Source organism: Eretmochelys imbricata, chromosome 9, assembly GCF_965152235.1.
Source record: "Eretmochelys imbricata isolate rEreImb1 chromosome 9, rEreImb1.hap1, whole genome shotgun sequence".
NCBI classification, from domain to species: Eukaryota; Metazoa; Chordata; order Testudines; family Cheloniidae; genus Eretmochelys; species Eretmochelys imbricata.
In genome coordinates, this window is record NC_135580.1 from 49,571,347 (window position 1) to 49,585,855 (window position 14,509).

The 14,509-nt window shown below is 46.8% G+C and overlaps 1 protein-coding gene across 6 annotated transcripts in view; it reads left to right on the plus strand.

The window, feature by feature from the left end:
• Positions 1 to 14,509, plus strand: part of MAP3K13 (mitogen-activated protein kinase kinase kinase 13) — a 140,568-nt gene that overhangs the window by 120,994 nt on the left and 5,065 nt on the right. For 3 of the 6 annotated variants that reach the window (XM_077826624.1, XM_077826623.1, XM_077826625.1), the window contains 3 exons: positions 148 to 218; positions 5,330 to 5,627; positions 8,293 to 10,521. In XM_077826624.1, the coding sequence (XP_077682750.1) occupies positions 148 to 218; positions 5,330 to 5,627; positions 8,293 to 8,394 (471 nt within the window). In that variant the 3' untranslated portion in view covers positions 8,395 to 10,521. Of the gene's footprint in view, positions 1 to 147; positions 219 to 5,329; positions 5,628 to 8,292; positions 13,515 to 14,509 lie in introns of those variants that run through there. The other 3 variants (XM_077826626.1, XM_077826628.1, XM_077826627.1) reach the window with 3 other exon arrangements.

The window sequence follows — 14,509 nt, forward strand, 5'->3', positions numbered from 1 at the left end:
AGTAGATGATCTAAGGGTCCTTCTGGCTTTAAACACTATGAAACCTTTTGGTGCAGTGGCTTTGTACCAGAGAACCAAGTGGCAGCTAGATAGCTGTATGATTGTTTTAAATCAGTCCAATAACATTGTTCTCTTTCCCCCTGCCAGAGTGGTGATGACTCTTCAGAACAGGAAGAAGGAGAAGTGGACAGTGAAGTGGAGTTCCCACGGAGACAGAGGTAAATAGCTAAACCCCTCCAATCCTTCCTTGAGTGGTAGGCAGAAATCTATTTTTTTTTTTTAACCTGGTTCACTTAACATCATGGCATTGTACTGGGAATTCTGAGCCTTCTGCCTCGGCATGATAGGTCCCTGTGGAATCATTGCCCAAGTTCCAGCATGAAATGTATCCAACCCTGTAGTGATACTGTCAAGGGCCTGGCCAGTCCTGTGGTGACCATCAGCACTGTAAACTATGGCAAGAGCTCCGGTCCAACTAGCTACAAGATCAATCACATGAGTGTCCCCTCTATGATGTCTCATGCTGTGCTGAGCTGTTTTTAGCTCCCTGCAAGTTGCAGGCATCTCCAGCATAGCTCCTCTCCATTATGGGCTTGTTTACGCCGGAACCTCACTATGTGTGACCAGTGCAAGAGGCTACTGCTACCCAGTTTGGTATCTCCAATATCTGTACCATTAAGCTTGAAACTGCCAGGGTCTGGCACCCTTGATAGCATCTTTCAAAAGTTCTTTATCAGATTTGTTGCTGCAGAGGGCAAGGGAATGACTCCAGCATCTGGGCTAGAATAGTGCAGCCTTGATTACACGGACGTCACTTGATCAAAAGCCTGGTTTTCTGAAACAGGGTCACGTCCTCCCCATAAGGCAGGGATCATGACCCCCTTTGAAAAAGTGGGGCTTGGGTAATTGAAGGCAGGGATCCTGGAGAGAAGCCCAGGGACTGAGGAGAGAAGTCGAGTGAAACATTTGAAAGAGCATTAGCTACATCCAACTACAGCCCTTTAGTTTGGGTCTCAGCTACAGTAATTTGGCTCTCACAATTTATACTGAATTTCTCGACTCAGCCTCTTGATTCCTCCCCAGGACCTGTCACCCAGATTCCACTCCACCTCCAAGATCTCCATTCTGCTCCCCACTTTCCTCCTATTGGAGGAATTGGTCTGTTGGCTTTGGCTGCTCTAGGCAGGGGCTCCTTCATTCTCCAAACATTTTAGTCAAAGATTATGGGTGTTCCCCATGACTTTCATTGTGTTAGAAATTGCTGAATCTTGTCTTGAAAGGATTTTCACATGCGTAAAAGTGGAAAAAGAGCATGTCAATACAAAAAGCACCCTCCTCTGCCTGTGTGTCAGCTGTGCTATGGGTGTCCTGTGATTGCTGCAGAGATTTGTGTGTGAATTAGAGCGTGCTCCCCACAACACATCTTCTCCATAAGGAAAAGAGAGCTAGGAATGAATGTTCCAGAGTGGGGTCACAAAGGTGCACCTATGTCTACCAAAATATTGCAACGATTAGGATGGAAAGGGGATTTGAAGGATTCACATTTGTGGACAATGTAGTAAAATCTGGATCGAGTGGCTCAGAGAGTATAGAATCTGGGCCTGTATCACCTTCTGAAGCTGTTAGCCACTGCCAGGTGTGAAGTATTAAAAGCTCTTCTCCTGGGACAGACCCCATATTCCTTCTGATTAATCCTGCAATAAAAGGTGTGGGCAAGTTTTATAAAACCACCATCAATTGTCATGGGAAATTCAGCATCATTTCTTCCCAGCTGTCTGGAGCACATGGAGAATGGGAACCTTTGTGTAAATGAGGTGACTCAAATGGCTAGTGGCATTTCTCAGCATGTGTAATGAAAACGGCTGTGTGGTGCATTCACTCAGCCCCAGGGGACATTGCCTGCTTTCCTAATTAATCATGAACCATTGCCACCTGGACAGTACCCTTTTCTAGTGTGGAGGGGCATCAGAGAGGACATTTATATGGAGTCAGTGCCCACCTAATGCCCACTCATTGCCCAGCGGGTTTTCAGAAGTGCTGTACACTTGACTCAGCATGCAGGGGCATCAGCCAGGTAGTGCTGCTTAGACTGCCTGGAGGAGCACCTGCTGGGCTAGTGCAGTGATTCAGTCCCAGTGCAGGAGGTAAGCTGAGCGGTGCACTGTGCTGCCCCTGGGCATGCTGTGTTGAGGAGAGGGGCAGTGGAACATATGATCGAAGAGGCTCTGAAGAGGGGATCTGCAAGAGCGAGTAGCTGTGATATCCACAGTGCAGGAAAACTACACGTTGTTAGTGCAGAAGCAGGGAGGTGGGAAAGGGGCGAGGACATGTTCAGTCATTGTGCTGTAGTGCTTGAGCAGTTGTACAGTTTCAAAAGGGATCTATGGAAAGTATTCCAGTGCTTTGGATTTATTATAATATTTATTGTAGTACAGTATCTGCTCACTTAAAGTCATCCCAGTTAACGTTGTTTCGTTGTTACGTTGCTGATCAATTAGGGAACGTGCTCGTTTAAAGTTGCGCAATGCTCCCTTATAACATTGTTTGGCAGCTGCCTGCTTTGTCCACTGCTTGCAGGAAGAGCAGCCCATTGGAACTAGCTGGTGGGGGCTTGGAACCAGGGTGGACCGGAAGCCACCCCCCCCCCATCAGCTCCCCACTCCCCTAAGTTCCCTGTGCAGCAGCCGCCCAGCAGGCTACCAATTGCCAGCAGTTCAGCTGTCCCTCCCCCACACTGCCATGTGCTGCTCCTGCCCTCTGCCTTGGAGCTGCTCCCAGGAACCTCCTACTTGCTGTGCAGGGGTGGGGGGGGAGAAGGGGGTTAATGTCAGGGTGTCCCCCTCCCCCCACTCCTGCCCCCCACTTACCCCTTCTCCATATAGAGCAGGGTGGGGACACAACAGGGCTCAGGACAGAGGGAGCTTGCTGGCCACAGCTGCTATCTCAACTTGCTGATCTACTTAAAAAGGCAATGTACTTAGAGTGGTGTCAGCGTACTTAAAGGGGCAATGCGCATCTCTCTCACACAGTGTGTGTGTGTCTGTCTGCCATGCTGTCTCCCCTCCCTCCATTCGTGCTGCCTTGTAGAGTGTGAGGCTACATTACCAACGTGTTAACCCTTGAGGACTCAGCCGAATGCTAGTTCATCATTTAGCAGTATGGCATTCCCTGGGAAATATCCCACCCTCTGACTTCATCACCTCAACCAAGCTTCACAATCATCATTGCTGCGTACAGTATTAAATTGTCTGTTTACAACTTATCCTGTGTGTGTGTGTGTGTATATATATATATACACACACACACACACACACACACACACACACAGGATAAGTTATATATATATATATATAACTATATAAAAATATAGTTCTTTGTCTAGTGAAAAAATTTCTCTGGAACCTAACCCCCCTTATTTACATTAATTCTTATGGGGAAATTGGATTCACATAGCATCGTTTCGCTTAAAGTTGCATTTTTCAGGAACATAACTACAACGTTAAGCGAAGAGTTACTGTAGTACCTAGGAGTCCCATTCAAGGATCAGGGCCCCACTGTGCCATAATTAAAGTTAAAGGTAGCTTCATTTTATAAACCTCTCATGGGATACAATCACTGCTAGGGTGCCTCCTTCTGGCTGCTTTGGGCATTAGCTCCTTCCAGGTCCAACATCCCCTTCTGTTGTTCATGTGCCAGGCATCCTCCCTCTCTACGACTCAAGGTGCTCTCTCTTTGTGGCTTGGTCCTCTGGCCAGGTCACTATAGTCCTTCCTTTCCAGGGTAGCAAAATCCCACTGGACAACTGCCCCAGGCATTCTTCTGCTCCACTGCCCAGTCTAGGCCACTTCCCCAGTGGCTCATAGGGGAACTGGGCCCACCCTGTACTCTGGGTTCCAGTCAAGGAACCCTGTGTCTAGCACCTGTGGTCTGCTTGCTCCCAGACCCTGCTGCTGTTTCCCTGGACTCCTTCCTGCATCTTCTCGCACCCTTCCCCCCACCCACTTTTAGCAACCCAAACTCCCTTCTTCTGGAGAGTGACTGCAGACTACTTCCCCTGCAGCCCTCTTCTGCTGCCAACTTTCTGGCTTTATACCAGCCCTGCTTGTTCCTTCTCAGATGGGCTCCATCGTCAATCAGCCTTTCAAGCCCTGGCTCTCCCTCAGGTGCAGCCAATCAGGTTAATTAACCTAATCTAACTTGCTCTGCCTTGAGCGGGGTAGACACCCCATCACAGAGCCCTTCATGCCCCCTCCCTCTCCAAAAGACACCTTTTCCTTCTCAAGTTCTCTGTAGAGACCACTCCCTGTGAAATTTAGCATGTCACTTCTCAGTCCCAGCAAGAGCTCTTCTGGGAATTTTGTAAAAATCAGAAAACAAACCTCAAGTTCAGGTTTTGAAAATTCAGATCATGTCATTCACTTTTAAACATTTTCCTAATACTTTTTGTCTCAAAGCATGTCTCTGTGCCTGCAATCTTAGCAACTTGTTTTGCTTTGTTTTGAATAATAACAACAATACTTGGGGCCAGCAACATATGGTTAGCCTGTTACCGATGCATAGAGCAGATTGAAAAAAGTGGGGAGCTCTATCATTTTGTACAGAAATGAAGGTGACATCACATCTGGCAGCCCCTCCACTCCCCATCAATTCTGCCTCCTCCAGATCCCCATCTGTTCTCCTCCCACAACCTTACCTCTGCTTTTTCTGCAGCTTCTGGGGTTCCTCACCTCTCTCCAAGGCCTGGGGCAGGGCTGCGGCAGGATCCCCACTGTCACTTCCAGGTTGGGTGCTGTGTAGAGGAGGTAGAGAGGAGCTGTCGCATTGTTCCCAGGGAGTAGGGGGCCACCCTGGGCTCTTTCTGCTCCCTCTTCCCCTCCCCTTTTGTGAGAATGATTTCAGCTTCTGAGGGGTGGGGAGAGCAGCTCTGATTGGCTGCTTACACCTCTGGAGGTGGGGAAAGGAGCCAGTCAGAAGGGTTTTTCCCCAGGCAGGGCTGAAATATGTACCATCAGTGACATGGCTCCAGCTGGAGAAGTGTTCTTTGCTGGCCCCCTTGCCCTGCCTAGTGAACTTTACAAAAGTGGAGGATGGGACTGGAACTACCAAAAAGGTGGCAACTGAGGGGCAATTGGAGACCATCCTAACGCAGGCTCCCACAGAGTGTTCGGTGGATGTGGGTTAGCTTGTCAGGGCCAATCTCCTTTGGGAGTGAAGTGGAGCAGCCCGGCCAATAATGTGGAGTGGGGGAAGTGATTTACCAGTATAAACAGAAACACTGCAATGCAGGGATTGAGCAAAGTGAAGCTAAGCTGTTCTCCTGGGCTTGCAGGCCTCACCGCTGCATTAGTAGCTGCCAGTCCTACTCAACCTTCAGCTCTGAGAACTTCTCCGTGTCCGATGGAGAGGAGGGAAACACCAGCGACCACTCAAACAGCCCAGATGAGCTGGCCAACAGGCTGGAAGACCAGCTGACTGAGAAGCTGGAGGACATGCTGTCCCAGACTCCAGAAATCCCCATCGAGATCTCCACCCAGTCTGATGGTCTTTCGGACAAAGAGTGCGCTGTGCGCAGGGTAAAGACACAGATGTCGTTGGGCAAGCTCTGTGCAGATGAACACAGCTGTGAGGTGAGTGGGGCCTTCAGCGCTCCCCTTCCTCTTCTGTCGGGTGGTGAAAATAACTAGAAGCCAGACAATAAATCCATATGACTAGAGAGGCAAAAGCCTGGGACTGCACAGAAAGGGGCCATGAGAGGGGTACTGCAGAGAGAGGGTAGACTGGGCACTTCTCTTCACCCTGGAACATTCCAAGAAATTGAAAGGCAGAAAATGTATAACTGATAAAAGTTACACAAGACACAATTAGCCTGTGGAACTCATTGCCACTAGATATTGTTGAGGCCAGGAGCTTAACAGGCATCAGAAGACGAGAGACCATTTATATGACTAATGAGGCATCCACAGTTACATTAGATAGGATGAAAAATTGGAATTTAAATAATAAAATGGAAGGGATATAAACTAGGGCTGTCAAGCAATTAAAAAAGTTAATCGAACAATTAATTGCACAATTAATCTCACTGTTAAACAATAATATAATACCATTTATTTAAACATTTTTGGATGTTTTCTACATTTTCAAATATATTGGTTTCAATTACAACACAGGATACAAAGTGTACAGTGCTCACTTTATATTTATTTTTGATTACATTTCACTTGACGACACTTTGCACTGTAAAAAAACAAAAACAGTATTTTTCAATTCACCTAATACAAGTACTGTTGTGCTGTCTCTTTATCGTGAAAGTGCAACTTACAAATGTAGAATTATGTACAAAAAAAACTGCATTCAAAAATAAAACAAGGTAAAATTTTAGAACCTGAAAGTCCACTCAGTCCTACTTCTTGTTCAGCCAATTGCTCAGAGAAACAAGTTTGTTTATATTTGCAGGAGATATTGCTGCCCGCCTCTTGTTTACAATGTAACCTGAAAGTGAGAACAGACATTCTCGTGGCACTGTTGTATCCAGCGTCACAAGATGTTTATATGCCAGATGCGCTAAAGATCCATATGTCCCTTCATGCTTCGGGTACCATTCCAGCGGACATGTGTCCATGCTGATGACGGGTTCTGCTTGATAACAATCCAAAGCAGTGCGGATTGATGCCTGTTCATTTTCATTATTTGAGTCAGATGCCACCAGCAGAAGGTTGATTTTCTTTTTTGGTGGTTCGGGTTCTGTTATTTCCACATCAGAGTGTTGCTCTTTTAAGACTTCTGAAAGGGTGCTCCGCACCTCATCCCTCTCAGATTTTTGAAGGCACTTCAGACTCTTAAACCTTGGTTTGAGTGCTCTAGCTATCTTTAGAAATCTCACATTGGTACCTTCTTTGCGTTTTGTCAGATTTGCAGTGAAAGTGTTCTTAAAATGAACAGCATGTGCTAGGTCATCACCTGGGACTGCTATAACATGAAATATATGGCAGACTGTGGGTAAAACAGAGCAGGAAACATACAGTTCTCCCCCAAGGAGTTCAGTCACAAATTTAATTAATGCATTATTTTTTTAATAAGCGTCATCAGCATGGAAGCATGTCCTCTGGAATGGTGGCCGAAGCATGAAGGGGCATACGAATGTTTAGCATATCTGGCACGTAAATACCTTGCAGTGCCGGCTACAAAAGTGCCATGCAAATGTCTGTTCTTACTTTCTGGTGACATTGTAAATAAAAAGAGGGCAGCATTATCTCCCGTAAATGTAAACAAACTTGTTTTTCTTAGCGATTGGCTGAACAAGAAGTAGGACTGAGTGGACTTGTAGGCTCTGAAGTTTTACATTGTTTTGTTTTTGAGTGCAGTTATGTAAAAAAAAATCTACATTTGTAAGTTTCACTTTGACGACAAAGAGATTGTACTACAGTACTTGTATGAGGTGGACTGAAAAATACTATTTCTTTTGTTTATAATTTTTACAGTGCAAATATTTGTAATAAAAAATATACACTTTGATTTCAGTTACAACACAGAATACAATATATATGAAAATGTAGAAAAACATCCAAAATATTTAATACATTTCAATTGGTATTCTATTGTTTAACAGTGTGATTAAAACTGCAATTAATCATGATTAATTTTTTTAATTGTGATTAATTTTTTTGAGTTAATCATATGAGTTAACTGCGATTAATCAACAGCCCTAATATAAACCATCCTATTTTGGTCATACACCAGCCTAAGGGGTTAGAATAATTTCCTCTAGGGCAAGTTATTCCTCATTCTCCACTAGGGAGTTTCTTGTACCTTCCTGTAAAGCAACTGGTTGTGTTCACTGTTGGAGACAGGAGATTGGTCTGACTAGATATGGCATTCCCTGTGTGCCTGTGTTCTCTCATCTTTCTTGCTCTGCCTTCCCTCTTCCCCTAACTTCTGTGGTTTTAGGAATTTTGCATTAGATTGGCCTATGTGCTGTTCTCCTTCCAGTTTTATGGAAGTAGGACAGTGGGCATGTGTGTGGGGGAAGGTCCTTGCTTTCCCTTTCCCTATTCCACCAGTTACACTCTCTAGCCAGCAGGTCTCTGTGGCTATGTGTTGGGGATCAGAAGTGACGTTCCGTGGAGCCGCAATGCCCCCTGCTGGCTGCCAGAAGACAAGAAGTGATAAGCTCACTGATTGGGACCTTTCCCTGTCTCCTGCTCCTCTACCAATCAGCTGCTGATCCTGCCAGTGCAGTCACTCTGCAGTGCAGGGAAATGACTAAAAGAGTTTCCCTGTCCTTTTGCCTTACAGAACCAGGCACAGTTTGGAGAATCAGATTGTGACTCTTCCGAGGGGGAGTGTTCTGATGCAACCGTCCGGACCAATAAGCCCTGCAGTTCTGCTACTTGGTAATGACAAATTCCCCACCAAAGCCCTTCTGATACTGGCATTTGGATTCCCCAAGACTCCCTTCATTTCCCCCACCCCCTCATACTTCGACAGGAAGAGAAGCTGATTCTCCTTCCCATCCCAGAAATGATCTGCAATAACTTGAATCTCTGGAAAAATGTCCAAATGAAATTAATTCTCACTGAGTATTTCAATCAAGAATGGCAGGGATGTACTTTATTGAATAATCTAGCTACTGTAACATTGATATTTATTTTATTTTTTTTATATTTTAACACTTTTTACTGTAAAGAGTGGACTATATATTGAGAGAGACATTAATTCGTTGCAAAAAAAAGTTAAGAAAGCAAGCAAATGAAAGAGACTCATCCTTGTGAGTCTTACATAAATAGCATGATGGACACATCAGGATCTACTGCTGCTCTCCCAGGGGACCAAGCCTCATGGCCCTAAAGGTTGGAGAATAGATAAAGAGAAACAAACCAATCAGTCTTATCAAATGAAGAAGCATAAGAGAAACCTTGCTAAAGGTAACCTATGAACAAATGGCATTCAGTATAACCACTGGGTCACTTTTAATCAGAAAGTGGACATGTTCCTGGAGAAATTTGGTACCAAGGTGCTTACATCCAGGGTCTTCTGAATCAATACATTCCCCCAGGAATGTGATAATGGGGGTTAATTGATGGGGTTTTGGTTTATTTTTTAATCAGCATTTTGTTGTGAGATCCTGCAGATGTATTCTAACCTCATTCTCTCTCAAGACTTGGTATAACAGCACTTTTTACCATCACCAATCAGCTTCACTATGGCAGACAAAACCGTGTGAATTTCCAGCTGAACAGAGAAAGATCTTTCAGCTGCAGAGTGCCATTTTCCCACAGTTTACTTCCTCTCTTCACTTCCCATTCTCCCATTTGTTTTCTTCAATTAAAAAAAATTCAATCAAATCAGTGCTGGAAACACAAGAAGCATGGAAAGCACATTCTGCAAAGCCTGAGAACTAGACTGGGGAGGAAACCAGAGACACCTGTACTGAAACTTCAGAGGCAACCTCCCACCTATCACATCACCACACAACTGGCCAGCGCCAAGGGAGAGAGCTGTGTATTGGGAGCAAACCAGGGAATACGTTGGCCTGGACAACAGTATCAACCCTCCCTTTGTTCTGTTTATTAATGATTTGGTTTTGGAAGCATTAACAGCTGCCTGCCCTTCATGTTAGGCTTGGTGTAAAACAGAAAGCAAAATTTGACTCAGTTACATAAGGGGGGTGGGGGTGGGAGAGGAGAGAGCGCTTGATTTTGGTTGTGGATGTATTTTATGTAGGAGACCTCAAAGAGCGTATCCCACTCCTGTAAATTCCAGCCTGGAGGAGAAACTGACGCATTGTGGGGGTATCTGAAAGGCAGAGGCACTGACATTTGAGTGACCAGCCTAGTATTCCCAGGGGCCTCACTGGGCCTTCCGTTCAGAAACAAATGGCTCCTTTTAACTGACACACAGAACAAAGATTTTAGTCCGCTTCTCAGTTATTTTCCCTCTGGAACAATTTCAGCTCTGCCTCAAGAGCCCTGGGAAAGGCAGCTGCTGTTCCTCATGGTCTGGCTAGCATGGCTAGAGCAGTGTGTCCTGGGGAAATCAGCCATCTTGTAGAAACCATGCATGAGCCTCAGATGACCGGCAGGAATGGACAGTAGGCAGGTTCTTCTGTTGCTTTGTTTGTTTACATTTTATGTTAAAATGTTGATTTGAAGGTAGCCTTGGTAATTTATAGCCTAGTGGCAAGAATGAAGGAAAATGTTTTGCTTATACAAAGAGCAGTATTGTATGAGTTAAATTATTCCATATTTTTAAATTTTTGTAGCTGGACTACATGTAGATCTTAAGTTATTACATTATTTTATTTATTAACTTTTCTGTAGATCAGAAGGTTGGCTTTACTGCTAGCACAATTGTTCTCTCTTCATGTGATGTTATTTCCTCCTTGTGCATCATAGAAGGATGGGAACAGAGCTGGTTTCAAGGGCTGTCAAGCTTTGCTCCCCTGCTGGTGTCGTGCAGAGTACAGTCATTCTGGAGGCTGTGTCAGTCCGGGCTGGCCTGCAAGGCGAAGGAGGAGGTACTCAGTTTCATGGGCTTTAGAGATCTTCCACACGGGTGAAACTGTACAGTTTTTGGGTTTGCTCCTGATTAACGAAGGAGCAACAGGGTGTGAGTGTTGGGGGGAGGGGGAGGGCAGATGGAGTGAGGGGAAAGGGTTGGACAGGAGGGAGTACTTTATAGTGAGAAATAAGCAGAAAGTTTTGACCGAGCCTCTCCAGAGAGGCTTTCTCGGCTGCTAGTACAGAGCAGGGCCTCAATTCTAGTGGTGGTGCTACTCAGGAGGTCACAAATGCTCGCATAAAACAGCTAGGTAAAGGAGGAGAGAGGACCAGGACCCTAGAAATTGAAGGCAGGGGCCAGATTGACCACCACAAATGCAAGGGGGACCAAATTCAGTGTGCCAGTGATGGGGAGGTTCACCCCAGAATGGAGTGCCGATGCCTGGCCCTGCCGAGAGCTTTAAGCTCCAGCAGAAGCTGTGCTGCTAAGGGTGATCTGGTTACTGGACTGTGATATGCAGAGAGGGCACCCATGTGCCAAGCCAGCCCTGCTCACCTGAGATGTCAAGTGTTTTCTTAAGAGCGCGCTCATTTCCCAAGGCAGCCGTAGAGCATAGGCAAGAGGGGACCATCCGACCTCATGCTGTAGACTGCCAGAGCCCTGAGTCAGGTACTTGGACTCCATATCAATCAGACCCTGCTTGAGAAGGCATAAAGGATTCCTTGGTGCCCACAGGAGTTGTTTTGCCAGCATGCAGAGATAGTGGTAGCCCCTGGTGAGTTACATGAGGGAGTTCTCTGAAAGTTCTTAGACTTTTATAGTAGCACCTGCTAACATATACTGAGAAGCATGTGAGTTTGTGGCCCTACCTGCTTTCTGTACTGTACACCTCTTTAGGCTTCTTCATGGCCTTACCTTCAACCACATTGCTCATCTCCACTGTCTGTCACAATCATGCCTCACTCTCATGGAGAGGCAGTACAAAATCATCCCCTTTGGTGTGGGCACTTTCCACCCTAGCATTGGTCTGCTGCCCCTCTTCATCCTGAGAGGCACTTCCCCCATTACCTGCTGGCAGGTATCCGAAATCCTGCCAACAGCTAGTGCCTCCCTCAGGAGTCCTGCTAGCGTTATTGCTCCTTATGCACTGGTAGCATGTGGACAGCAGCTATGCTGTATGAGGTGCCGGGCTCTCTTGGGTCATGAATGGACCTTGGTGTGCACTGTGCAATAGCTCAGGCAGCCTGAGTGCACCTGTTCTTAACTCCATCCCAGAAGGTTCAACATGGTCTAGTTTTGCATGTGCACTTTTCCTAGCGTAGAGTATGCCATGCATGTGAGGATGTCCTGGCACTGAAGCCCCTGGCCTACGTTCCACACACACTCCTGGCAGCTTCCTTCTAACATTCTAAACCTCTACACGCCCTGAAACAACAGGTAGTTAAAAAGGAAAAACCTACCAGAGCCCAACACCCCCAATTTTACTGGGCCAAGGATCAAAGCAGGCAGCGGTCAGGTGTAGTCAGAAGCAATTTTAAGGTTCAAGATCTTGTCATCAGGGCTAAAAGCAGAAGCCATGAAGCCCTGGGATCTGGATATTTCAGTTCTCGCTTCTATCCCGAGATATCCAGTCTCAAACATGCCACATTATAGCACATAGAACAACTATTACTTGTGGAAGTTTCCAACCTATTATTTAGTCCCCATCAGACTAGATGACCTTATGGCCCTATCCAGCCTTGAACTATGATCGTTTCTGGGTTCCCCTTGCTCAGGGTGGTACACACTCGGATTTACATCACTCAGGCAGGCTGCCTTTCCAGGCCAAGGGATGGAGCAACAGCCTGAGCTGTTTTTAAAAACTCCTTGAAACATCAGTGAAATAGTTTGCTCCGTAAACCATGTCTCATCCAGCATAGGATGCTGCAGGGCATTCAGGGGTTTGTTTTGGGGTCCTGGCTTTGCCACTCCCAAAAAGTACCGCTATAACTGGTAGTACATGCCGTCACCACTCTCCCTCCACAGGGGCAGAGCCTCACCCCTTGCTGTATGTCTGATTCTGCAGCACCAGCAGCTTTTGTAAATAGCATGCAGAGGGTGAAAACCAAACCAAGGTGAAAGTCCTAGGGCTGCAGGTGCTGGCGCTCCTGAGGGGTGCTAGGTACCATATTTCTGAACAAGGGGGTTGAGTTTATGAAGGTACTTGAGGAACAGTGGAGTAAGGATCAGAACCTGACCCATGACATGAATAAAATCCATGCAGCTGAGCCAGTGTTGGTGCAGTCTGATGTGCCAAGGTGGGAAGGAGCAGGCCAAGTTTTGTATTTCCAGGCAATAGCTCTGTAACGTCTGCAAAGGAATGTGTCCGTTTGTACTGCAAAGTCTAGACTTCATTCGCTGCTTAGGCTGTAGCTCTTAGGAAGGTGAGAACTAGAGGCCAAGGTCTGCTCTCAGCTACATTCCTGTAAGCCCAATGTAACCTCACCAAAGCATGTTGACGTACTGTGGATTTATATGCGTGGAGCTGAGTGCAGAAGGTGCCGCTGTCTGGCTTGAGTGCAGAGTTTGCACTAGGGCATTACAAAGGGTGAGCTGCAGGCGGAAGTGCCAGTAACAATGCCGTTCAGCCTGGGCAAGGGCAGGCTCGAAATGCCCAGAGAAAGCCCCATGGGTAGACAGGCTACTTCATTTTCTTTTCTTCCCTATAAACTCGCCTTCCCAGGAGAAGGGTGAGTTGTGGGCTCCCTGCCCACTCCCCACCCAGCATGGCTTCTGACAGCTCCTCAACACCAGCCTGGCTTCTGGCGTTTATGTTTAATGTTGTTTTTCCCGCTGTGTGTTAAAAGTGACCATTTCATCTCAGCCCTTCCCAGTTTCTCTCATCTTCCTTTCTCTTCTCCCTGCGCTGTGGCTTCCTGATACAAACTTGATTTCTGTACTGAACTGTGTACAGTGATGGGAACAAGAATGAGTGTCAAAGCAAACAAATGCATGGAATAAAAAGCCAGTGTACTTCAGTACGTCCCAGGCTTGGCATGGTGTCTGGGTGGTGTGTCGTGTCTGAAGAATTTATACTGGAAGTTGTTGAACTGACAGAAAATCGCTGATCAGTTAAAGTGTCTTTGAAGTTAGCTGTGTTTCTGACTCCAGCTGTGCTGGTTCTGACCAGAGTCCCTGACTCTCCAGCCTGGACTGGAGGGGCTTGTCCCCAGGCGTGGGAGCATGGCCCTGAGCACTGTATTTTTATAGAAGTGCTGGTTTTCATCAGCTGACTCAGATCCAGGCTCCATCACCACATGCACCTCAAGCACCATTCCTCCCCACACACGTAGTCTTGGCTCTGCCTTCCCATGAGCCCTCCTACTGGGCTTACCCACTGCCCTCCCTCCAGTCAAGTCAGGGGTGGGGGGCACCCTCTTTCTGGCCAGAGCAGGGTTCCCCCCACCAAAACCCTCCCCTGCCAACTGGTCTGCTTTGTACTCTGAAAAATCTTCCCCTCCCCCAGTTGCCATGCAGAAAGCAGAACCTGTCCAGTCATGAAAGCAAACAGCCATGCAATCAGAAAGGAGAGCTGGACTCCAGCCCCTTAGGGTTCCATGCATCCTTTTGTCAGAGGGCCCAGCCGTTATCCCCACGTATTACGTTCACAAGCCATGGATGATGACCTAGCAAACATGTCAGGGCCCGTTTATGGCACAGTCCACACCATGGCAGCCAGAGAGCACAGACAGACATGCACACCACAGAGTCAAACCTGCTTGGTAGGTGGGAGTCCTGGCTCCTAGGTGAGTGATGGAACAAGAGTCCTGTGCTCAGGGGGCTGCAGGAGCAAATACTCGGCTTTGCACCCGTTATTTATGCTGCAGGGACAAACAACCCTGGGGCAAAGGAGGCCCTGAGTCAGCCCTTCTGAAAATCTACCCACACTGCGTGGGTAAGCAGCCCCTCCAGGCCAGCTGTGCATCAGTTCCACCGGTGCTGACACAGGCCATTACGCTGGGTTCATGCAGAT